General features: G+C 50.3%; 1 protein-coding gene across 4 annotated transcripts in view; it reads left to right on the forward strand.

Annotated features, from left to right (window-relative positions):
• Positions 1–25,927, forward strand: part of Hlk (hulk) — a 169,239-nt gene that overhangs the window by 116,495 nt on the left and 26,817 nt on the right. For all 4 annotated transcript variants that reach the window (XM_077683866.1, XM_077683867.1, XM_077683869.1 and 1 more), the window contains exons 15-25: positions 1,379–1,510; positions 1,590–1,775; positions 2,472–2,612; positions 3,132–3,314; positions 14,863–15,000; positions 16,810–16,992; positions 18,294–18,425; positions 18,973–19,155; positions 23,438–23,578; positions 24,260–24,451; positions 24,551–24,688. In XM_077683866.1, coding sequence (XP_077539992.1) covers positions 1,379–1,510; positions 1,590–1,775; positions 2,472–2,612; positions 3,132–3,314; positions 14,863–15,000; positions 16,810–16,992; positions 18,294–18,425; positions 18,973–19,155; positions 23,438–23,578; positions 24,260–24,451; positions 24,551–24,688 — 1,749 coding nt within the window. The remainder of the gene's footprint in view (positions 1–1,378; positions 1,511–1,589; positions 1,776–2,471; positions 2,613–3,131; positions 3,315–14,862; positions 15,001–16,809; positions 16,993–18,293; positions 18,426–18,972; positions 19,156–23,437; positions 23,579–24,259; positions 24,452–24,550; positions 24,689–25,927) is intronic.

Raw genomic sequence — 25,927 nt, forward strand, 5'->3', positions numbered from 1 at the left:
AAAAATTCAAACTGTAACGACAGTCCGCATGGCCGAAGCCGCCGCGAGGATCCAAGGAATCCTCGCTGACGGATGAGGGAGGGAGACCGTCCAAGTCGTCTACCCTTCAGAACCCATCTCGGGCATCAAATAGTCATCTCTCTCTCTCTTTAACGAACGTGCAGTCTTGCTTTCATTTGTGGAAAAAATATGGAATACAAGGAATACTTTACATCGTTTGGTACCTTGTACTAGTGAGCTTCAGGCCCAGGCAAGTTGACTGTACTTCCCGTCCATAATTGCCGCGCGTATCCCTCAAGGAGAAAAAATTCCGGGCTATCTCCACTAACATGAAGCCTGGGGAGGGGCGAAGCATGCAGTGTGTAAGAGAATTCTTGGCGCATTGGCGTTTTTGCCAACACAGCTGCATCTGATCGCGCCATAATTCTTTCACAGCTCTCATGTCACCAGGAAAACACATCTGAGGTCGTTGGAGAATTTATTAATTGTAGGGTTTAACGCGCCGACGCAACTCAGGCGATGAGGCGCGCCGTAGTGGAGGGCTCCGGATTCATTTTGACCACCTGGGGATCTTTAACGTGCGCCGAAATCTCGTACACACGGGCGTTTTTCGATTTTCGCCTGGTCGTTGGAGAAACTCTTACGAGTTAGGGCCGAAACGAGTTCAAAGCTTGCGGGTGCATGCAATAGAGACAAAAGTGTATCGAGCACTGAAATTTCGCAACTATGTGTGCGAGTGCTCTTACTAAGTCTACCGACAGAGAGACGGCAAAGTTCTTCACTGTGGGTTAGGAGTTCTGTATAAGCTAGAGAGAGGGAAGAGGGGGGGGGGGGGGGGGGGGGGCTTCAGAAGTGTTCGCTGTGTGCAGTATGTGCAGCCCTTTCACTACGTTTGTTTAAAGGAGGATCCCGCTTTTATTGATGGACAGTAACGCATAACATGCCACTCGTCAACAAAATTTAAAGAAGTGCAGTTCAAAGCTTCCTCTCTAGCTTCTTTATCAACTTCAAAATGCTGAGTAGGCCTGACACTTCGTTTTTGTTTGTTTAAAACACGGAAATTTGCCTGGGTTACAAGGTATGTCACTGTAAAGTGTTCCCGATTAAATCAGGTTACATAGGGTTCTTTAGTGTGCACACAAGACTACCTCGACGCTTGTTTCCTCCCCGTCGGCACGCCTTTAGCCTCTGTTGTCATTCTTACGCCCAGTCTTATATAGCCACAGGGACAACATTAGAAATTGGGGCCATTATCGCGTAAGCGTTCCGCCCCCGTGGCTCCTATTACAGTCCAAGCCCACTGCGACCTACGTTAGGTACCGTAAATACGCCCCGATTTTCTTCATTCTCAAAACTTGTTGAACTTCCTTGATTTCAGGAAATCTCAAAGACGAGGAGGACGTTCTGAAGTGGATTTTAAAGCAGAAGTCCGAAGATACCATTGAAGAAGTCACCGAAGAAATTTTGGAAATGCTGATCCGTCAAAAGGAATATGTCATGGTTTTCTTTGGTGCGTCAAAACCTCGCAGAGCGCTAGGCATTTATGGCAGCCAAGCTTTATTGAGAGGTTTTTGATGCTCTACTTGCAGCCCCCGATAACTGCAAGGAGTGCCCGAAAATTCTAGAAGAGCTCGAAAAGATTGACGATGAATCGGACGACCACGGCATCATCATTGTGACGACGGATGACACCAAGCTGGCCAAAAAGCAAGCTGGAGTGACCCGCCTCCCGGCGATCGTCTTGTTCAGGAATGGACATCCTGTGCATTACAAAGGTACACTTATTCATCGTAATGGCTGCTATGCCTAATTTTTGTGTGGATCATGCGCCGCTAAATTAAATATTCTTGAAACCGCCATTTCATGACGAGTATTTCAGAAAAAATGCAGTGGTGGAACTGTTAAGCCAATAGAAAAAAATGAATACCCTTCGTCATTCATGCATGTGCTGACCGCACCTGTTTCTAGCCACTGCAGGCAGCCAGTGAAAAGCAGCCGGGGTCACACTGAGGTCTGAAATGTGTCCACTTAGTACCCACTTCCACCTATTATCTTTAGCTGTGAAATTCGGTCGTGAAGGGGCAAGTCTAGAATTTACAATTATATCCTCATCTAAGTAATCTCCTATCTTCATTCAGACAGACGTGCTTGAGAGAGTCCAGTTGCTCTGATGCCACAAATAGCTCATTAACAGTGTCATGTTAGTACTCATGCACGAAGAAATTTTAAAAATGGAATAATCGTATGAGAAGCACGGTGAAATCGTGTATTGTTTCAGGCTCAGGCTTTCATAGGTTGGAACATACACTCTAACGAAATGTCTTCCTGCGTTCGCTCTCTCGTTATTTCCCGGCAGAATGTCGTCTGCTTTAGCCTGGTAGAATAAAAATTGTATACAATGTACAGTTTTTTACGTACTTGAAATGTCCGATAATGGGCGTCTTTGCAAATTAATTCGCCCCCATTTTCAGGCGACCTCATGGACGAAGACGAAATTCTGAAATGGATGACCAGCGAAGAGACGCTCGATATCCCGGACCAAATCGAAAGCGTCAATCAGAAGATGCTAGAAAAATTGCTCAGCACCAGCGACTATGTGGCCGTCTTCTTCAGTGAGTTTTTTTAACGAAACAGTGCGACACACGGGACAAAGGGAAGAAAAGACGTACACAAGCGCTGGCTAACAACTGTTTGTTTGATTTCAAAGAGCGGAATTCAGTGAGCGTGCCGGAGTTTGATCCGAATGAAACCTTCTCTCGCTACTCTGCTTGAGCTCTGAAGCGTTTACGTTAAGCTTGCAGCACCTGGCTTTACATTCATGGTTGAGCGTGTGCTACAGAAATGTTCCTACTTTGCTGTTTGTTCTTGACGTGTATTCTTAGGTAACGCACGTAAAGAATCTAACTGTAAAGTATTATAAGATAAAATGAAAACGCGATTGCACACAGAAGGAATTAATGGCGAGCAACGTATTGCAAATCGATTATAACACGTATCATCATGAGAATAAATTCGGCAACGAAGTGTGACTAGTCGAACTGTCTTATTGTACCATCGTAGGGTGAATGGGCAGCTTATCTCGTAGCAAGTGTTGAACCACTGTTTTTTGTCGTCGTCGTTGTCATTCGCAGCCAAGCCGAAGTGCGCGGAATGCGACAAAGTCCTCGCCGAACTGGAGAACATTGACGATGAGGCAGAGGCACTGGACATCGACTTCGTCAAGGTCACAGACCCGAAGATCGCCAAGGCGTACGAAATAATATCTTTGCCTGCTCTGGTGTTCTTCAAGAAGAAGTTTCCACAATACTATGATGGTAAGCCGAGGAAGGATTTAAACCGACTGGATTTATTAAAAGTTACCCACCCAAAACGAGATTAATCGGTTCTAAATTTTAAGGTATTCAAATTTCAAGTTGAAAAAGCGCTTCTGCATTTCGTATAGCTGCCGGAAATCTACCTATTTATCGGACCTTCGTCCTATTACATTTTGTGGTACCTCAACAGAACATTAATGACAGCTCGAGAGCACTTTCGTGTTAGCGTATAGTATAGGACACTAGGAGTTCAAGGCCAACTGCACTGAAATTTCGCCTCGGACAAATTTATTTTGAACGTACAGTAAGTACCACCAAACCAATTGGGACATGACTAGTAGCCCCTCGAAATGTCTTGTAAATCAGGTGCAAGCATTTCAAACGCAGTAGAACCTCTTTGATACGTTTAAAAAAACGCGAGAGGGAAACGTAATATCCGGGAAAACGTATGGTCCATCGCAGTAAAAAAAGCAATCGAGAGACGAACATGAGCATTTAATGGCTTTTTTTTTACTTGTACATATCTGCTTCGACGAAGGCTTCCCGCCCCTACCTGCTTGCGGACCCGTGAAATCTGCGGCACCCGCACTATACAGCGGCACCCACGCCGAGATCCGAGTCGGCATCCATGGCTGTCGTCCGCACCTGCAGCTGCGTCGTTGAGGTTGACAGCGCCGGCGGGGTCTCCCGGTCAGCAGGCAAGCCAGAACAGCCCAGACGCCGTGTCCACTGTTGCGACGTTGTCATCCCACCGCTGACAACCCGTTGCTGCATACGGGAAGGCGTACCCGAGCCGAGCTCCGTCGCCTCCGACATGCGTTTGGTAGCGTGGTTTGAAGCGAGCGGCCAGCGAATGTTGCAGCCGTGAAGAAGTCCAGAAGCCGTAGGCAAACGCAACTGTTTACTTCATAGCGAGATATGAGCCGAAGCCAAAGAACAATGCCCCGACGGGCGAGGTTACAGTACAGGACTCGAGCAGAGTGACAGCATTGATTCACTGCTCAAATAGGAATGAACTGCAGCGCTTGGGGGGTCTTATTTATACCCAAAGGGCCAACGGTCAAAACAAGCGTTCCCTCTAGATTGTGCACACGTCACGAATGGCACAGACACACACAACACTCTTTCCAGAGTTCGTGAGCAGTCGGTAGTAGCGGCACACACTGAGTCCGAGAGGGGAGAGAGGAGGTCTCCGCTACAGCCTCTGCGTCCTTGGGACAAGTCTCCGCCTGTTACGTCGGCACGCCACCGAAGTTTGATCACACCGATAACGAGGCGCCACCGATCCAGACAAGTCGCAGCTTGTTTTAATTGTCGGCTGCAAGTGTGAGTCGCCGACAGGCAAGGCCTGGTTGAAAGGCGCACGTAGTGGAGGCTTCGCCGCACACCCGAGGAGTATTGAAGGAAGCACAGCGGCGAGCCCATTCGTAACACCACCAAAGCTCTGGGAACATTTGTACGCTCATCACTTCCGTGATGGAGGCCACTCAGCTTTTCCTGGCCCCGCTCTCATCTCCCATGGCCAAGGGTGTTGGCGCAAGGGTAAATACCCTTGTGCCAACACCTTGAGGCACTTTGTGTTACCTCTCCTCACTCAATGGCGATAGAGGCTGCGGCACCAAAAACTCTGGAAATACAGAACAAGGTCAGTGTGTTTAGCTGCAACGCTTGCGGTCTTTGGAGCCACCTTCCGGACTTCCGGCGGTTCATACAGCAGCACCGCTTTCCAATCATCGTAATATCAGAGTCGTGGTTACGCGCAAATATCCGTCTCTCTGGCTACACTGTTCTGCGGTTTACAACAGGTGCAGCTCTTTCAAGAGTTCTGCTCGCTATCAGGAACGACCTGACGTACATGCACCATACCACGCCTCCAGATGAAACGAACGAGTATGTTTATTACAAGTTCAGCGCAGCAATTTACCCTTATCACCACGTACATTCCACCTGATGCTGCATTTAACGTGGATCGTTTCCAGGACATCATACGATCCACACCGGCACCGCACATGTTAACTGGAGATTTTAACGCGCACCATCCCTCCTGAGGCAGCATTAAGACCACAGTTAGAGGCAGGCGCTTCTTCGAAGAGTCTTACCGTACCGGCTTGACTGCCGTCAATACCGGTGAGCCCACGTTTAGCTGAGGCGCATTGTCGAGCACCCTCGATGTCACCATGGTCTCCCTCGGACTGTCATATAGGGCCCGCTGGTATGTCGGCATCGAGTCACATAGAAGCGATCATCTGCCTACATATATGTTGCTGGATGGTCTATGTGGAGGGCCATTGAACTGAGAAATTCGTTGCCCGGATTGGTCGCTATACTCTGCTCTTATTGAGGAGCTCGATGAGAATTTTCAATCGTACAGTAACCTAGTAGACGCCATGACACGAGCGAGAGACTTGTGTACGAAGGTTTTCCGACTACCCTCGAGGTTCTCTGTGACCGCTGCGGGGTACCAAAGGATGCGCGCGGTTCTTCGCAGGGCTGAAAGGCGTGCTCGTAAAACGCGAACACCTGAAGATATACGAGTCGCTAGACGCGCAAAGAGGCACATACAGCGACGTATGAAGAAATCGGCTCAGCGGGAATGGCAGTCGTTCTGCTCCAAATTAGACCCGCGAAAACCTCTCACGAGGGTTTGGATTTTGGTGCGTAGCGTACGGGCACCGCTTACTGCGCTGCACTCTCTCTACTCTATTGCTCTGTGGCAGAACTGCCGTGACCTAGACGTCGCTGAAGATTTCTGCGCTAAAGTCACCGCCTTGTCGGCTCCAGTCTTACCTGCCAGCCTAATAGCTGTCTCTCTGCCCTTTGCAAATGTGACCGTCATAGACAAGCCATTCACAATGGCAGAACTACTTGCTGCCTTGTCCTCCGTAAACAAGCGTTCTGCACCTGGTCCAGATGGCATCAGCTATGTAGCTTTTTCGCACCTTGGAGACAAAGCTAAGAGCTTTCTTCTTGGCACATACAACCACAGCTGGAAAGCTGGAAGCGCGGTCGCCTTGTTCCTGTACTCATACCCGGCAAAATTTCTACGGAAATTGAGTCTTATCAGCCCATTGCACTTCTGAGCTGCGTGGGGAAGCTAACGGAAAAAATGGTCCTTGTTCGCCTAGACTGGGACTTGACAAAACGGAGCGTGTATGCCCCACAGATGACTGGATTCAGACAGTTTCGTAGCAGCATCGACAACGTGCTTGCCCTTGTCAACTACAGTCAAACCTGTTTATAGCGAACTGCAATATGCACCGCGATTAGTTCGATATATCCAATAATTCGATATAGCCGAACCCGCCTATAACGAGCTTATTGTTACGAGTTCGCAATCCGCGGGAGCCCCCCGCCCCTCCCCAACTCCGCCATCCGCATATGCAGAAACGAACACAGTACAGTAGCCATTACCAGACCAAAATAATCCATTTATTGCAAGTATCAAAGCTACTTTCCGCCTTAACTGCCCACGTTGCAAAAAAAAAACGGTGATTTTTGTTTTCACTTTCGTTTTGGCGGCTTCAACTAGCATAGCATTCTCTACACGAAACATTGTTTGCACCAGTTCGAGTCCGTGTCCTCAAAAATGTAAGAAGCATTGGCGGAGCACATCGACTGCCGAAAGCGCTTCATTATAAGCGTCGGACGGATTTCACTGGCGACATAATCGGGAACGTTGGCGAGCTCTTCGCACAGTTCACCGATGCGGCTGTCTTGGTCCGCACTCACTGACTGGGCGGGTTCCGTCGCGAATCCCGCGCATCGGAAACAGTTCCGGAAAGTATTGGGCGTCACGTCGCTCCGTGCGAGGCGCAATGTCTCAGTCGCGGCTCTTGCTCCGTGGTCGCGGCCAATCCACATCTCAATCGCCGCTCCGAGATCATGCATTTCGGCGGTCATTCTAGGCGCCCAGAGTTCGATATATCGGATGTGAACTTCGTTATAAGGAATATGTTTCCCATGTATTTCCGTAACTGAATTATTTTTGTTCGATATATAGCATAATTTGCTCTATCCGGGTTCGTTATAGCCGGGTTTGACTGTATACAAAAAGAGTGCAAAAGTTCAGCGTCGCATCACTCTAGCAGAGTTCATTGATATTATAGCAGCCTTTGACTGATTGGCACATGAGGAGATAAGATCTGCAACGGAATCGGTAAGCATCGGAGGTCGCCTGTAAACATGGATATCCGACTACCTCTCCGACAGATCTGTCTTTATGTCCGCGAAGGACGGAGAAACGGCCTTTTATAATGTCACGCGAGGTATGCCACAGGGTTGCATTTTAACCCTAATCCTATTTAATATGAGCTCCATTGGAACTAAGAAGTGCGTGCCACACACTGTTGAAATATCGCTCTATGTCGATGACATCTGCATCTGGAGCTCTGGCCGTAACAGGCGTGTTTTAAGGGCTCGCCTTCAAAAGGCCCCGAGATCTAGGCCCAGTGCCCTAGGACTTTTAATAGACTAGGGCATTAGAAGGGAAGCCCCGAGCCCTGCGCGGCCGGTTGGCAACCCCACGCAGGATCTGTAAATAAAGTCTGTTCTCTCTCTCTCTCAAAAGGCCATTAATTCAACAGCGGACTTTTTGTCAAGACGCGGCCTCGAAATCTCGGCCATGGAAATGTGCCGCAATAGCCTTTGCCAGGCGTGATGTCTCCCGCATTCATCTTTCAGCGGCAGGGGTACCCATACCCTTTGTGGACTCACACCGATTTCTGGGCGTAATACTTGACAGGTCGATGACGTGGTCCCTCCACGTTCGTCTCCTGAAGGAAAAGCTGGGCTCCTTTGCTCAGGTGCTACGCATGCAAACCAGCGTCTCAGGAGGCTGTTCTGTTGGGCTCCTCCTATGTCTCTACACATTACTCGGCGAAGGACTGCTTCGATACAGCCTTCCAGCACTCGGCCCCCTTTCCAAGTCCAACACAAGGCTGTTAGAAAGTATGCAAGCCCGAGCTCTGCGGTTTTGTCTTGGCTTTCCGAAGACTACGCTGGAAACCATACGGGAGTCCAGGTGCTTCTCACCCAGCATACTGGTCAAAGAGGAGCAGCTTCGTACACGTCTGCGGTTGGCGACTAGGGCACCTGGACAACCGTTGAGTTCTAGCTTCGCCTTAGAGGTACAAGGCACTCCATCACCCTTGTGCCAGAAGTACCTCCCGCCGCTTCATCTCCCTCCCGGGATGTATTCCCCCTGGCAAATTGTCACCACATTACCTGGCATCAGCAGTAAATCCAGGTTGCCGATCTCAGCCCTATAAACTACTTTACTCTAGAGCACATTCAGAATTGCTACCCCAACCACAAACATATTTACACCGATGCATCGGTGACGGCCACCTCAGCTACTATGGGAATCTGGGTTCCATCGACGCGGACCACAACTGCGGCCAGATTAAGCTACAAAACAACGTCGACGACCTCAGAACTTTGCAGTACAGTCTTCGGCAAGAAGCTTCTCTGTGGGGGATTTTTACAGATTCACGGACGGCGCTTCAACTATAGTATCATTTCCCCGGGAACAGCTGGCCCATGAAATACACACCCTGCATACACAGGCTGCCAGCTTGCTTCACGGCGTAGTGCTACAGTGGCTACCTGGACATTGTAGGGTGAATGAGAATGTGGTGGCCGATGAAACAGCTTGCGCGGACCACAACCAATCCAGCGTCATCATTCAGATTCCTTTCTCACAACGTGACGCGGCGATGCTTGCGTACTCTGCATCGCTGCCGTTACAACTCCCAATATGGACGGACGAATCAAAACATCAGCCATTGTACAGAATTGATCGCGCCTGCACTTTCCCACTGCCGTGTGGCCTGGGAAAGCGCGACAAAGCAACTGTTCACCGCATTAGCCTAAGCGCCGCTTTTACCAGACACTACTTGCACAAGACGCGCCGAGTTGCCTCCCCTCACGGTCACGCTTGCAGTGTTCGTGAGGACATAGAACATGTACTGTGTGCGTGTCCCCGTTATGACGCCCCGCGGGTAACCTTGAAGACAACTTTGGGACTGCGTGCTGATGCACCACTGAAACTTTGCGACGTTATTGGACTATGGCACTGAACTGCCGCGGCAACATGGAGTACAACGGCCTTGGTGTCATTTCTCCGTGACTCTGGCCTGAACGAAACCCTGTGAACGTTTGCCTTAACTTTACTACTGTGCGTGTGCTGCGTCTGCCAGTTTCTGTGCGCTCGTTTGCGTTTGTTGGTGTTTATATGAGTTTTTGGTGTCTTCGCTTCCTTTCATTTTCGCACCTCTCATGTTCATGTGGAGTGGCAAGCCAAGCTCGCTGCCAGGCTGACTTCTCTTCATCCCTAAAGGCATCCCTCCTTCCTCTTCTGTCAACGTCTGCTGCCGCATTCTGCGACCCTTTGATAGCAAGAGCTCCTTTTGTAAACATTGCAGATTTTTGTCCGCACTGGGATTCTCCCTCGCGCGATAGTAACTCCGCACCGCTTCCAAGCCGACTACGGCCTGAGCATATGCGGCCGCCGGAGACAGCACCTCTTCCTCCCCGTCGTCGCCGCCATCTTTCTCGGAGGCTTCGTCCAGCGCTGGCGCTGCTTCATAACGTGATTCCGCCACGATTTCTTGCAAGGTTAGCACTCCGCACGTTGGGACGTCGTTATACAGGCGACGTTGGCTATAAAGGCAGCTGCGTTACCAAGTGACTTTGGCAAGCCCAGCACTACGGGAAAGCAGCCACGGTGACCCAGGCGGCCTGACTGCCGCTCCGCCTCTGCTTATTGCGCCGCGCGCGCTGAGGCTCGGTCCGCACACACGTCAGCACACTTTTTAAGTGCGAATGCACTTTATAAGCGACCCTGAATTCCGTTGACCGCCGTCCGTCCACATAGCAACAGCTGCGGGTGCGCGCGCTCCTCGTCTTCCTTGGCAACGGGGGGAGATGGGCGCGCGCTGCCTGGCCGCTGACATGGCACATACCCACGTGGGAGATTGGCCAGGAATCTCCTCGTCTTCCTTGGCAACGGGGTAGTCGCGCGCTCTTCGGCGCGCCACGCGGCAGTTCAGTCGAGCGCGCGCCTCCGTCGAGATCGAATGCACTTTATAAGCGACCCTGAATTCCGTTGACCGCCGTCCGTCCACATAGCAACAGCTGCGGGTGCGCGCGCTCCTCGTCTTCCTTGGCAACGGGGGGAGATGGGCGCGCGCTGCCTGGCCGCTGACATGGCACATACCCACGTGGGAGATTGGCCAGGAATTTCCTCGTCTTCCTTGGCAACGGGGGGAGTCGCGCGCTCTTCGGCGCGCCACGCGGCAGTTCAGTCGAGCGCGCGCCTCCGTCGAGATCGGTCGCCTAGATGGAACCTTCGCAAGCAACGCTACCCCCAACAACCAGTGTAATACGAGTTGTAATACGTGAGTGTGTGTGTGTGTGTGTGTGTGTGTGTGTGTGTGTGTGTGTGTGTGTGTGTGTGTGTGTGTGTGTGTGTGTGTGTGTGTGTGTGTGTGTGCGTGTGCGTGCGTGTGCGTGTGCGTGTGCGTGTGCGCGTGCGCGCGTGTGTGTGTGTGTGTGTGTGTGTGTGTGTGTGTGTGTGTGTGTGTGTGTGTGTGATTTCATTCCCTCTCGAACATACACTTTAATTCCCCAAGATTTCCAGAGAGGGACTAACGGGGTGTGTGAATCCCCACTTGATCACGCGGGGTGTTAAATGCAACTAACGGGCGAATGCCAACACAGTTCAACATAACTCCCCCTCATAGCATCACCCGTGCATTCGCACTTCCCATGCTCCCCTTCGGGGAAATGCGGGTGAATTTTTGTTCACCGGTATCATCTAGTCGTAGTTGTTGTAACGAAAGAGGACCAGCGTCTGGCTTCCGATGTGGTGATCGAGTCGATAGCCAGGCAGAGCGCGCCCCGATCCTCCTCTTCCTCTTCCCCTACTGTCGCCCCCTGCCTGCGCTTCTTTATTTCTCAACACACTCACGCCGCCGCCAAGTTGGTTGGAAGCTATCTGGCAGCAGCACGGGAAGTGGAGAAGTCCGGGCCTCACTACGACCAGTTGTTCGACTTCCGGCGGTGCATAATTCCACAGTAGCAATGCTTGTAGGCTGGCTGGGGAATGCCGTTGATCTCGGTACATGTCTATAGCCAGCGTCACGGGCAACGAGTGCTTGCTGGGTTGCTGGATCGAAGTGACTTAGGGTCTAAAAGTGAATATCGCGAATGTTCCTATGGTCACCCGGGAAGAGAAACCATGCTCCAGGTTGTCGACCAGAAGGCAGCCGCCGGGATCGAATGGGAACAGCTGATGCGGATGGTCAAATTTGCGGAGAGCGTCAGGAGAGTGGTATGGCATTCCCGTCACGTCCACGTCTGATACTTCTTCCATGAAGAAATATGTGTGTTCCATCGGCGTGTCAGTTTTCTTTACGAACCATAGGATTTCGCTCTCGCTGGACTCAACACGGTACAAAGGCTCGTACACAATCGAGTTGCGCTTCCTGAAGAAGGGGTCGTCACCATACAAGCATTTGTTCTGTTTCGCCACGAGGATGCCTCCCCACCGGGCTGGCACGAGTGCGGCCGAAGCTCGCTTCCGGCGTCGAAGCTCGCTAACGGAGCGTCGGAGGAGCATGCGCTTCGTTATTCCCTGAAGCGAGTCCGTCTTCTGCACGAATCGCGTTTTCGTTGCTGGACCCAATAAAAATATATGTGTCTCGAAACCGGGTTGCTGAATTTCTTGCGAAACGAGAGATGCGTCTTCGACGTAAGGGTCGCAACAGGGAAGCTCGGAGGTCTCCAAAACAAGAGTCACATCGTCGACGCTAGGGCCATGGCAGAACGGGTGCGACGTCTCCAGAGCGGTAGTCAAATCGTTAATGCGAGGGTCGCCACAGTGTCGCGTGGACGACCCCCAAACGGGGCACGCATCGAAGGCGCCAAGTTCGCTGCAGGGCCGGTCGGCTGACTCAAAATCAGTAGTCAAATAAGCGATGCCATGATTCCGTAAGGGCCGCGGTGACGTCTCTGAAGTGAGAGCCGTGTCGGTGACGCCAGCACTGCAGCAAGGCCGGTCGGACGTATCAGAAACAATAGCCTCGTCAGCGACAGCGAGGTCCTGGCAAGGTCCCTGAGATGTCTCAATAACGGCGATCACGGAAACACCAGGGTAGGGCGGTCGCAGGAGCCGCTCTCGCGGGTTGAGCCCCTCAGGGTCTTCTTTAGCATCGTTGTAACGCGCAGCGCCCTCTTTGTCGTCGTGTTTCTCTACCCGTGCAACAGTCATTGCCCGAGCAGGCGGCATGTCACCCGTGACCTTTGTGGACACCGTCGGCCGCGCCTCCTCGGGAGGCGAGCAGAGGGTCGAAGTCGCGTTGCAGGTAGATGACAGGGCTGCCCTAGGTTGCGGGGCGGGACTTGCGGACAAGCCTTGGCTCGCGGAAAAGCGTACGCGCGTTCGCAGGGCGCAGATCCGTTCATCGTAGTCGATCGCGTTCAAAATGGCCGCTTCGAATTCGTCATCCGTCAGGTTCGCTTGAATTTCGGCGTCGAGCTGGTGAAGGCTCACCTGGTCATGCAAGATGAGGTCGAGTACATTTTGCCTATCAAGGGCCGTTGCTGCCTGACTCCGCAGCAAGGCGTCGAGGACTGTCATGGTCCCGGAGACGGTCGCTCGCAGGACATCTCGGCGAATACGAAGAGCGTCCATGGCACCAGTCGATGAAGCAAGACGCTGGGGTTGCGAATAACAAGAGAACAAGGGCGGGCTTGGGCACGAGCCGAAAGAGGCGGCGGCCGAGGGCAAGGCTCCCAGGATAAAGCAGTACGAAGGTATCCAAGCCTCGCGTGCCTCGGAGCCGCTGCGCCGTCGAACGTAGATTCGCTCGTGCGCCGGTTCCCGGGTTTCACGGCACCAGAAAATATGTAGCGAAAGAGGACCAGTAAACCAGACGTCCGGCTATCAGCGATGCCTACGAACGACTGCCGCGAGAGCCGCGCTCGTGGAGCGAGCCCCCGCTGCCTGCCTCGTGGCGCGCTTCTTTCTCTTTATTCAACAGTTGTATCAAATTTTGAAAATTTTGATACCGGGAAATCGTGCCAGCCAGGGACGTAGTAACTGGGGAAAAACACCGTAACGCTATGGGGTATTTTTATTGTTTTATTTTATTGTAACCGGGAAATCGTATGAACCGGAAACGTATCAACGGGGTTCTCCTGTAGCTCCATAGCAGACTACGCTTCCCCTGCTGGTAGATCGCGCAAGTTGCCACGAAGCGGAAGTGATGTTCCTGCCAGCTGCGTGCTTGGTCCGCCAGCTAGCCAGGGAAACCGGCCGAGCTCCGCTGGGCGCGTTTCTCCTAGGACTGCCGCGCGCTCGAAGCGGTTGCGCGCAGGTTTTCTCCGGTTGGCCGGCCGCACGCTCGGCGCCGGCTACAACGTCACTAACGTCACTTCAGCCGGTTTAAAATCGCCAGTTTTTGCTGGATTGTTTGTGCCATGTATACGCCTATTTTAGCTTCCATATTTTGTACAGTCAAACCCGACTACAACGAACCCGGATAGAGCAAATTATGCCATAAACCGAACAGAAATAAATCAGTTACGGAAATACACACGAAACATATTCCTTATAACGAACTTCACACCTGATATATCGAACTCGGCGTGCCTAGAATAGCCTAAAATGCATGGTCTCAGAGCGGCGGCTGAGATGTTGATTGGCCGCGACCACTAAGAAAAGGCCGCGACTGAGACATTGCGCCTCGTATGGAGTGACATGACGCCCGACACTTTCCGTAACTGTTTCCGATGCGCGGGACTCACGACGGAACCTGCCCAGTCAGTGAGTCCGTACCAACACGGCAGCTCGCCAACCTTCCCGATGCTGTGCCGAAAGGAGTGTCCTTCGAAGATATCCTGAGTGTCGACGACGACGACACTGCCGAAACTGTAAGCCCCTCGGACGCGGGCACCGTCAGCAGCACCGTCGTAATGCTGATGAAAAGCACCGAGGAGACAGAGGATATTTCTGCGATATTGAAGGACACGGACTCGAACTGGTGCAAACAATGTCTCGTGTCAAGAATGCTGTGCTAGTTGACGCTGCCAAAACAAAAGGGAAAAGAAAAATCACCGCTTTTTTTAGAAGTTGGCAGTTAACGCGCTAAGGCGGAAAGTAGCTTTACTATTTGCAATAAATCGATTGTTTTGTGTATGGTAATGACATACTTTATTTTGTTCGTTTTTGCATGCGGGGATGGCAAGGGAATCCCGCGTATTGCGAACTCGTAACAATAAACTCGTTATAGGCGGGTTCGGCTATATCGAACTATTGGATATACCGAAGTAATCGTGACGCATATTGCAGTTCGCTATAACCGGCTTTGACTGTATCTAGCAGTTTTAGGCAGATGATACGGAAATATGGTTTTCAAGAGGTCGAGATATTCAGTGCAGTTACGCTACGTTTTCCGTTCCGAAGTACAACACAGCAGTAAAGTTATAGTGTAAGTGCGTGGTCCGTAGTGCGAACATGAGCGGCTTCAGCGCGATCTGTTTCCAGGAAACCTCAAGGACGAAGATCAGGTGCTGCAGTGGCTTACCGAGAAGAAGGAGAGGTCTGACGACGAGATCGAGCTTGTCGACCGCAGAATGCTTGAGATGCTCTTGCAGGACATGGAAAGCGTCGCCGTCTTCTTCTGTGAGTTCACATTTGGGGTTTCATGCTCCGGAGCTGCACCACGTTCATCGTCGTACGCAAGGCGCGTGCTACTGTCCCGGGGACATAAGGCCAACAAAAGTGGAGAGCCGTGATGACGCGCAAACTCTGGCCTACCTAATAACTTTTTGGTCCATTGCAAACCACTGCGTTTAAACAAATACACACGCTGCCCGGGCAATCACTCACCACAGCACGTAGCAGCCATACGAACTTGCAATGGTTTGTTTTTATGGTCGATTTTTGCAGACGTATGGGACTTTCGTGTAAGAACTGTCGTGAACAATAAAACATGGATAACAGCGAGAGCTTCTCAGAGGTAGAAAAGGTGTGCCAAGAGATGTCAAGCGGTACAAAAATCTATAAAAATAGTCACGTACAGAGGAAAGTGTAAGAATAAAACTTCCTTTGGCACATAGTCAAGGGCAACAAATTAAACCTCTAAAGCAACATTATATGAGTGAAAGTTGGACAGGTTTAGAGCTGAATTCAGAAGCGCCTCACGTTTAAGTGTCTTGTTCTCTAAAAACAAACATTTTTTTCGGAGCAATACGACTGCGTATAGCTAGTCCTCAAGCCTAAAAGCACCTTTGAAAAAGAACGAAACCCTCAAGGGATGACGGGAGAAAAGACGGCAGGCATATAATTGAGATGACATAAAGCGACATAGGCACGAATAAAAGACGTAACCCAAAGTAGGAATAAAGGACGCAACTCGAAACAAAAAATTCACTTGAGTACGGCTTCTTGCCCATAGACCAGATAGGAACAGTATGGAAAAGCAGGAAACACACTAACGCATAGGACATGAAGGTAGCGAAGCTGTACGCAACCTTCACTGCCGTCACAAGTCTACGATTGCAGTCGATTTGCGTTTTCTTCACTGCCGCAACGACCTTTACTCAATTTTTGTTGCTATAACGGTGAAAAAGAAGCAAATCGGCTGCAATCGAGAACGAGAAGAGGGGATATTCTTACACAAATAAACGTACGCTCGTTTTTTTCTTTTTTTTTTCGGCGTGAGAAACATGTACACTATCGTTCTGAGCAAGCAATGCCGCGATACTGCAAATGCTAGAGTTTTTTTTTTTTTTTTGTGGCCAATTTTGGCTAATCTTTCTAAGTGGGTATACTTGGCTTGACGAATGTGCGCTCGAGGCACGCGGCGAAGGCTGGAGGATTTCTTTCTTTTTTTTTTTTTTTTGTCATTATTGGCCTATCCCCATTGCTTAGCTTGAACGTGCGCTCGAGGCATGCCCGCACGAGCGCTTGTCGTTTTCTTGGTATTGTTAACTGCGGACACCATACGCAAATGATTTGCTCAACAGCTTTGGTGTTAAAAAGGGTTCCTAGAAATATCGGGAGATGGAGATGGAGAAAAAAGCCTGGTTAGGAGGGAGGAGGAGATAAGGAGGTACACCAGCATCGGGCGACCACTATCATCCGGCGGGGAGGTGTTGATGTGGATGGAAAAAGCCAATGTCCCCCGGCTGACATATCAGGGGGGCACGTGGCGAATGAGCAATGCCGAACTTGTCAAACGTCCAAGTACAGGTTCTCGTAAGACCATTGCACAGGTTAAACTTCAGCACCCCCCACTATTTACACACAGGTACCGAACCTGAGCAGCAGGGGACAACTTTACACCTGTCGCTGCCATGCCTAAAGCCAGATGGGCCAATCACGCCGTGCACGAGTGCCAATCACGAGTCTTTTCTACGGGCTAAGAGCTGAGCTAATGTCCCCATCCACAAGAGATGTGATTTATTTTTTCTATTCTCTCTGTCGCAGTCAATGACGACTGCCCCGACTGTGACAAAGTGCTGACAGAGTTGGAAAACATCGACGACGATACCGACAAGCAGGGCATCTACTTTGTGAAGATTGACGACGAGGCGTACGCCAAGGAGCTCGGCGTTTCTGAGTACCCGTCCCTGGTGTACTTCGAGCACGAGACTCCCAGTATATATGCTGGTGCGTGCGCGTATGCCTGTACCTTAAAGGGGCACTGACACTAAATTTTGAAGGCGAGATAACGTCGGAGATAGATTGGTGGGAACACATATACAGCATCTGCAAAATATCAGCGGCGAATACAGCCTAGAACATATTTAAAATCAATTTTGAAGTGTGCGAAACGCAACCGAGCAGCCAGCAAAGGACCACGCGCAATTGTAAATAAACAACATCCAAACACGTCACGAGTTTGTGTTTGCCGCTTCCGCACTACCGGCATTTTACGCGGGCTCGCCCGGCTCGCCGCTCCAATCGGAGGGCCGGAGGGCGGAGCTTCTGCTCTCGAGAACGAACGACCCGATCGGTGGCGGCGGAGGCGCCGTGATTTCGTCAGCTCAACGGGCAGCTGGCCGCGACCAAAGTTCTACAGCGATTCCAGGCACTCTGTTTCTATTACTGTTTATTACCATTGGATGCGAAAACGCGCCTGAGGCACGAAAAGCCCACTGAGCTAGCCGCACGGTCGCTGTGCAGGCGGCGGCCACGGCCGCGAAGTGGCCCAGGCCGGCGCAGGTAGCTCGAGTGATAGCTTGTTACCGCTGCACGAAATTGTCCCCAAATCCCGACCATGGTGGCTTACATTAGAAGGGAGTTAATGATGCGATGGCGGGTTGCATTAAAAATTGTCATCTGCACCGCTTACGAAAGCGGCATTCGAATATCCGCCGCAGTGCTAAGCCGAACACATCTGTAGGCGGACCTGTAGGCAGACCGGCCGGCTGCTCCCAGCGGGCGTCTTGCCACCCACCGTCTCGAGCGTCGCGCGTCGTTCTTTAGCCGCGGTAGCATTCGCACTCGCAGCGCCTGCGTCACATCCACGGTAGCTTTTTAATTAAGCGCCTCACGAGATCATTACGTGGGGGCATTCGCAGAAACTGCCGTCGATGCGGATACGACAGTGCTACGGCGGCTCTGCTCTGTGATATCCCTCCGACGGTCACGTGGTCAGCTTTGTTCACACAAAATCCCCAAAATCCATCGTTTCGCGGTACTCGCTGAAACCGAAACTGCGACTGGCCGCATTTAAAATCCCTCTAATTAAACAACCGTCGCACGCTGAAGCAAATGAGGTTTCTACAGGTTATAAGTAGGTCACTAGCTACTTATCGCAACGAAAAAAACAAGATGCTAAATTTTTGTGTCAGTGCCCCTTTAATTAACCCTGTCTTCCCTTGCTCTCCGCTAGGATGGTGGGCGACCCCCCACTAAGCAAATTCGCCAAATGATATTCCTCGCTCACTCTCTCTCTCTCTCTGCAGGCGATCTCACGAAAGAGGAGAACGTGCTCAGCTGGCTGATCCAACAGAAGAACGAGGACACGATCGAAAACATCAACAGGGACATGCTCAACAAAATGATCGTTGATACCGACTACTTGGCCGTTTTCTTCTGTAAGCTAGTTTTTGATTGACAATTCCCCTCATATTCAGGACTCCACGTAGCTTCTTCTATTTGTGGGACCGTGAACTGCCTGCACCTTGACCCATATTCATTCACCACGCTGCCCTATTCCTGTGCGGTGTCTGTGCTTTTGCAGAAGTATGTTAATTTTCTGTGCTGAATCAATACATTTCAAACTTGTGGAAGCTAATGATCAATGGGACGGAGAGACCACAGGATGAAACGCCAGCTAACGAACACGTGCTTCATTTCCGTGAACGACTTATTAAAGCATGCTGAAAGGGGAGAAAGCAAAAACATACAGACATGACTTGGCCAGAAAATAAGTCTACACGTTCGCCGACTCACGAAATATCGAAATATTTTGAATATTTCGCTAGCAGAATTTACTGTTAAGTCACGAATTTGAACCTTCGAACGTTTAACCGGGTTAAAGGTGTTTTCACACATCCAATAAGTGACCTCAAACTTCTTTGGCACCTTCAAATAGGGAACTTCGCTGCAACTTCTTTTTTTCTTTCCCGCACGTGGCGCAAGACCTCGAGGATGACGATGAAAGCCAAGAGATGCTTCTACACTTGGAAAACATCGACGACGACTGCAGCGACTACGAGGTGCACCTAGTCAAGATGCAGGACAACCTGATGGCCAAGAAATACGGCATCCGGAACCCGCCGGGACTAGCCTACTTCCGGCACGGAAAACACCTCAGGTTCACCGGTGAGCTTTGGAACCGATTTGAATGATTTGTCAAGTTAGAACTGCAGTTCCCTGTTCAGCACAGTACACGTACCGAAATGGCATATGACTCCTAATCTTTCGAGTGAATTGCCCTATAGATGAACAACATTGGCAACAAACGGCCCAAATCAAATTGTGGTATGTCTGAATTTATTCGGCCTGCATGGTTACGTGCTTTCGCGGACTCAAACAGTGTTACAGTACATGTTATTTCGCAGAGTCACGCAGGACCTTTCTCTGCGCTGTGGTAATCTGTCCTGGTAATCGGCAGAGTATGTATGCACTTCGACAGGTGACAACGGTCATTTGGCCGAGTACGGCTGGGAGTTGACTGGGCCGATAATGGGGAGTGGGGAACGTCGCGGTCGGTGCCGCTCAAGACTCTAGTCGAGCGGCGAAAGCTCCACTACGCTACTTCTTTCAAGGTCATTCATCGCGCCCAAATGAACTTAATTCAAAGGGCAGCACGATAGCTGCGCCTTTCTTATTGCTTCGCTTACTCCGGCCTTCGCCGATGCGGTACCACGTAATCACGACCGGCTTTATAGATAGCGACCTGCCCATGCACGCAGATTCTGCGTGCCGATTTTGTTATTGCTTGTTTGGTTTTCTTTAGTTCTTTCCGTTGCCACAGCACCGGCTGGTGCTGCTTTTAATCCTCATTTCCCCTCTGTACACGCGCTTGCTCGGCCTGCCATCGTTGTTACTTGGTTTTCTTGGTCCGTTGTGCTCAGCCTTTGCCGATTCCCACATGGTCACGTGCAAGCCTTCTGTGGGCTTGACGATGGGCTCAAATAAGTGTTTTTGATGCGAAATTATCACTTGGCTATGCTGGCGAAAGCACGCACACGGCCGGCGTCCACCGAACGCGCACCCGGCCACTCGGATTTCGTCCGCAAAAAAGTTTCCACAGCTGCTATCCATTTGCCAATGCGTTTCATGGCGTTCCACGCGTTCGATAGCACGCTTGCATCTGAAAGAATAAACTCCCCCAAAATATTCAGCACGTTTCTACTGAAGAAAATTCAACAGAAAAAAATAACAAGATGATACACTTTGCACCCTTTGTGAGCACTGTTTAATATAATGAAACAAAAGAAAAACACGGGAAGAAACTCAGCGTGTGGTCAATTCCCATTGACTTACGACGCACGAGTATATAAGAAAACAAAATGTGTGCGTCAGAAATCTTTCGCGCAGTATTTGTTGTTCTTCAGTGTGCAGGCAGTGTAGCAGTAGCATGAATAGTGTTTTTTTTTTGCTGCATGTCTGATACCTGCTGATACCAAGGCTGTATACGTTATAGTTGAATGGAGCACGGCCGCTAGATGAGAGTGTGAGTGCGGCCTTGATCGAGTGGCCGTGTCAGGAGGCTCGTCGACAGACCTAACCTAAAGTAAGGGTTCCGATCGCTTCGGTACGACGGCAGTGGCTCAAAAAGATATCCCGAAGACAACTGTGGTTCTCACCGCAAGCATTTAGCGGCTACGGCTGCCATACCCAAGTTTGCCATTTTTCGGGATACCCCTACGAGCTCCTACAAACGCGGCGCTCCGTTATGGTGAAAGCGCCGCAGCCGCTGAAAAGGTTGCCGTCGATTGATGCTCCCTTTGCGGGAAAAACATTGTTTTCCAGCAAGAATGAAGCACTTCCACGCACGGATGAGCCCTGTCGGAGTGTTTATACAAATCCGGGCCTTCCATTTGCACTTTTGCACGTGCATAGACGAGCTTCACGTCAAAAGAAAGTTTCTCGGTGTAAACCGAGTCGGAAAACTTTCCGCATGACTAAAATACTCGAAAATAAAGAATCCCAGTCGCGCAAGCGGAAATGGTAGCCGTGTAGCGTACTTGTATACGTTGACGTTTGCATAGCAAAGAATCGGTTCTATTGACTTCACCATTAATTGATGGATTGATTGTAGGGTTTAACGCGCCGACGCAACGCTGGCGATGAGGCGCGCCGTAATGGAGGACTCCGTATTAATTTTGACCACCTGGGGATCTTTAACGTGCGCCGAAAGACTTAACCATTAATTCTCGTTGCTGGATGGTATTATAGGTAGTGATCTTTACAGCAGGCATTGATTGGTACGACCGCTACTTTTTATGCGAGGAGTCACCAGCCGCACAGCGCGCGAAGCCAAGCTGCGAGTTTGGGGATTAAATTAACATTAGCCCAATCTGATGAAGAGCACCGCCTCTACGCGGCAGTCTTTCGGCGCTCCGGCTTGTATTATCTCCGGTGGCGATGGGCAGGTCGCTATTTATACGCCTCGAGCTTTGCGATCGCTGCGCCGCCTGCCGCCGCTTCTCCGCGGAGTTGACGGGATTAGCGCTGCGCGACCCATAGGGGCTCGTGCAGTGTTTTGGTTCTCTTTCGCTTCTTTTTGCCCTTCCAAGTGCTAAAAAACTTGTTATGGTGATCTCTGTAAGTAAACAGTACGTTTAGCCAACAATAGCTATCCGGGAACGCGGCTCTGCGTCCTTCTCGGTCGCTGGTAATTACGGGCGTCGGCGACGGCAGCAGCAGCATACCACCGCTGTCACCTCCGAATACGTCCGGCACAAGTGAATTTTATTGTCGCCTCGTTTAAACCTGATACTGGCACAGTGAGAGGTGTGTTTTGTTTTGTAGCGCGGACAACGAATGCGGCCTCATTACGAATATATGCGCCGTAGAAAAATATATTTCGGGGATGCGATTACCCAATACCTGATAATAACTTGTGCCTTTTATAAGAATATAAGCCACGCGAAAATGTTAGGTAATTCCAAGGCTCTGCGTCGTGAAAGATGTGCACTCATGCTTATAGGCACCGGTCACTGCTCAGAGGGCGCGACGAATAAAGTACACCCAGCGCCGCCCCGCAGAAGCTTGAGCTAACTTTGGGTCGGTGAGAGCCAGACGGCGGGCTCGCGTTCATATATTCGGCACCTCTCGGTTGTTTGTATTTGCGATTCTGCGATTGTGTTTGAAAGGTGTCTCGTGCTTGAAAACTGTTCTGGCATATAGTTACCCGGACTTCAGTGGCGCCCCTACAGGCCGCGCTCGAGGCGTATAAAGCCGGTCGTGCACGTAACTGGGCGAGGGTGAAACGGCTGCTGCCCGTGCGCCTTATCACCCAGCGGTGCATGGCTGGGCCGTCTGTGCCTGTGGTTCCATGCAAGAGTTCAATGACCGATACATGAAAACACTGGGCTGAACAAGCTTAAGACACAATGCACGCACACCAGAGTGCTGCTTTGCCGGTACGTGGTTCCTCAGTCTCGCCATCGCTGCCACGCCGAGGTGCTGTCTGTGCGTGCCGTTCAGCACAAGTGAAAGAATAAACCCAATTATCTAACAGCTAGACGGCAGGCTGCGAAAGAACAAGCGAATTCAAACTTTCAGGAAACGCTGTGTGCATATTCTTTGCTTTCACTCGTGATAGCTAGGTTTAGAAGCGTTAAGTCGGGCCCATTTTTTTTTTCTTTGGAACAATATTTTGTTTTATTTCTCCTTGCTCGCGATAAATCGAAATAAATGCGAGGTTGTTGACTTTGGCTCTTCACCAGACACCCAAGGCTAGCTGCGTCCTTGAAAAAAAAGGGAGCATAGAAGTGGGGAGAGTCGATGCGCAGGAAGCGTTTTCCTATTCGATGCGCAGCAGCAGCAGTGAGATAAAGACACCGCACAGCTCACCCAGCATTCTTAATTATCCCCACCAAGCATATAACTGCCTGTACACTATTTCAGCCTCCGCATCGCAATGCTGTTAAGTCGTTAGCAGAGCAGACTAGCCTCCTCTAGTGGGTGTCGGGAAGGGAAATGGCCGCACCCGAGCTGCCGAATGTGCCTTCTCTTTCACGCTATCTAAGGAACACCCCGATGAAACTCCTCTACCACAGCTACGCCCTTCTCGCTAAATAATTCTCTGGAACCGCCTGACTAGCGGGGATACGGGGCCTCTGCTGGGGCCAGGATGGCCGGAGTGTGGCGGAGCAGAATGGGCTGTTCTCTGTGGGGTGCGCGGCCTGCGCGAATGGGCCTCATGTCCCGTGGTAGCCAAAAGCTCCCTGACGAAGCTGCGCATACCGTTTGGCCAGACCTTGCCAGAGCAGCTCTCATGGCGCGTACTCAGCGCACACTGGGTCACAGCTGCGAAAGTGTCCTAAACAAAGGACGCTCAATGCTTTCTGCTCGGGAAGTCTTTTTTTTTTTTCCTTGAATCAAGGAATCAATGTGGATCCGCCTTTTCCTTTTCGCCACCCCTGCACAGGCGATCTTTTCGATGAGGAAGAAGTGCTCGAGTGGCTCACAAATCCAGAGAACATGGAAATGGATGACGCCATCGAAAGGGTGAACAGGCGCATGTTCGAAAGGATCCTGGCCAAGTCTGAGTACCTGACCGTTTTCTTCTGTGAGTTAGTCCTTGTTGCAGCTACACACTGTGTGCGGTCGGCCACTGCAGAACCGATAAGACTATTCATTTTTAACGAATGCATAGCCTTAACGAATGCATAGCCCACAAAACTAAGGCAAATGGACACACCCGTCTAATGTTAAAGCCAGGCCCATAGCGAACTGATAAACGTCAGTACGGATTCCTGGGCGAGTCGGTGTCGCATTGCAGAAAAATTCATGGCGCATGTGGACGAGGAGAAGAAAAGAGAACAGAGACACCACAGAGCGCTCCGTGGTGACTCTGGTTTCTTGTCCTCGTCCACATGCGCTATGAACCTTTCTGCGATAAACATGCGGTTTCACAAAGAATGCTCAAACAATGTTCCAGAAGACCAGAGAAAGAGACAATATTGCGATGAAATAATTGCAAAAGTGCTGTTTCCACTGTATTTGTTTATGGCCGCCTCTTTTGAATTTTAGGCTTGTTTTTAGGCGCAGATGAAAAACGTGTTTTGACCGAGACGAACTTTTACTGGTGCATCCTTAAGTTATGTCAAAACTGAGCCGAAAACCTTACTCACAGTGTAGCAGGTGACCCTATCCAAATGATCGCCTGGTGAGGCTGTTGCAAACGTAAATGTTAATAGCGCCAAGGGAGCACGCCTAGTGGAGAAGAACACGGGTGTCTTGCTTGCAGATAGCAAGTCAGGCTGCAAACAGTGCGTCAAGGTGCTCGAGGAGCTGGAGAAGATAGACGATGATGCAGACGCGCACGGCGTTAACATGGTGAAGATCGACGATGCGGCACTGGCCAAGAAATACGGCGTCTTCGCCATTCCCGCAATTCTCTTTTTCCGCAACGACGAGAAGGAGCCTGTGATATATGCCGGTCAGTAACCTTTCGCGTTTTTTTTTTTTTTTTTGCTCCTCCATGTGGCATCCCGTCGTCTAAACGTTTACTACGATTTCGCGTGATTCGTCCCTCCAGGTGACTTCAAGAGCGGCGAACACATTCTCGAGTGGATCCTCCTGCAGAAGAACCCCGGAAGCGAGATCATCGAGGACGTGGATGGCGACGGGCTCAAGAAACTCATCAAGGCGGCGCAATACCTCGCCGTTTTATTCTGTAAGTTTCTGCAAAGGCAAAACCCACCGATTACTATTTGAGATATTTTTAAACTATGCGTGCTTCAACTTGTATTCTTGCTAATTATTCACAGCCTGAGACAGCGAGAACCAGGTGTGGCACTGAAGTGGAAAGGTCACACGGCAGATAAGAATGTATAGCTCATCCGCAGCCCGTTCACGGCTGAACACAGAATTTACTAAAGCCAACCATTTTGACTTGAGCTTGAACGCTTGCTTTTTATGGGCACCAGAGAAAGAGCGCTCGGTCTACCAACTGCACGCAGTATGGGTTCTCAATGGATGCACACACTAATACTTTGCCTGAGTCAGAATAAATGTCCTCTTCAATTCAAGGGCAAGACTACCTTTGTCTTAGTCGTCGCTGAAAGTCAATGACGGGTGTGTGGCGCGATGATTAAGTGCTGCGTGTTAAAGTTCAGCTCTGGGGAAGTTGTGGAGCAGAAGAAGGGAAAGAAGAATTTAGTAATCAATATTCTACATGGTCACTTAGCACAAGCTAGCCTAATGTTTTTTTTTTATTTTTTTTTTTTCAGTTGCTTTGAGTATTCAACTTGCGGACAAGCACAAAGGATCGTTCGAAACTCCAGAATTTGCAGCTATCACAATCGACGAACTCTAGCAATAACAATACACGCAATTTCTCTTTTTTTAAAAGGAGCCATTGGAACCAAGTGATGAGCTAACTGTTTTGACAGTTCCATGGGCACAGAGTACTTGAACTCTGGTTTTTTTATTAACAGGGTTATCGTGTTCTCAGTGTTAGTGGTTACAGCGTACCGACCAAGTGCACATCTCACATTCGTCAGTGCGTACACGTTTAGACCTTTTCGTGGGCAATGAAGCTATCCACTTTGCCAAACGGGTTACTCGCGTTCAATAAAGATTTTTGGCCGACTGCTTGAGAAACGGCTGAGTCAGTTGGCGCAAGATTCAAGAACTTCTCATGGCATACTCTTCAATCTGTGTCATTTTGGTGAGATTGTTCGCCGAATGAATTTTTGTGGTGACCCCATTACTTTCCTGCATCATGCCAAAAAAAAACTTTGTTAATGTGCAAATATCCTGCGCTGACAAACCGCACAGAATGGACTATTTTCTGTCTCACCTTTCTCAATTTGAGCAATGGCACTGTCGAATTACTCTCGCCAGTTAGCTCATTTGCCCTAAAAATAAAACCAGCAAAAAGTAGCTATAGGACAGAGGGTGTAAGCAGGGT

This window comes from Haemaphysalis longicornis, unplaced genomic scaffold (genome assembly GCF_048455015.1).
Source record: "Haemaphysalis longicornis isolate Haplotype H1 unplaced genomic scaffold, Haemaphysalis longicornis Haplotype H1 scaffold_9, whole genome shotgun sequence".
Lineage (NCBI taxonomy): Eukaryota > Metazoa > Arthropoda > Arachnida > Ixodida > Ixodidae > Haemaphysalis > Haemaphysalis longicornis.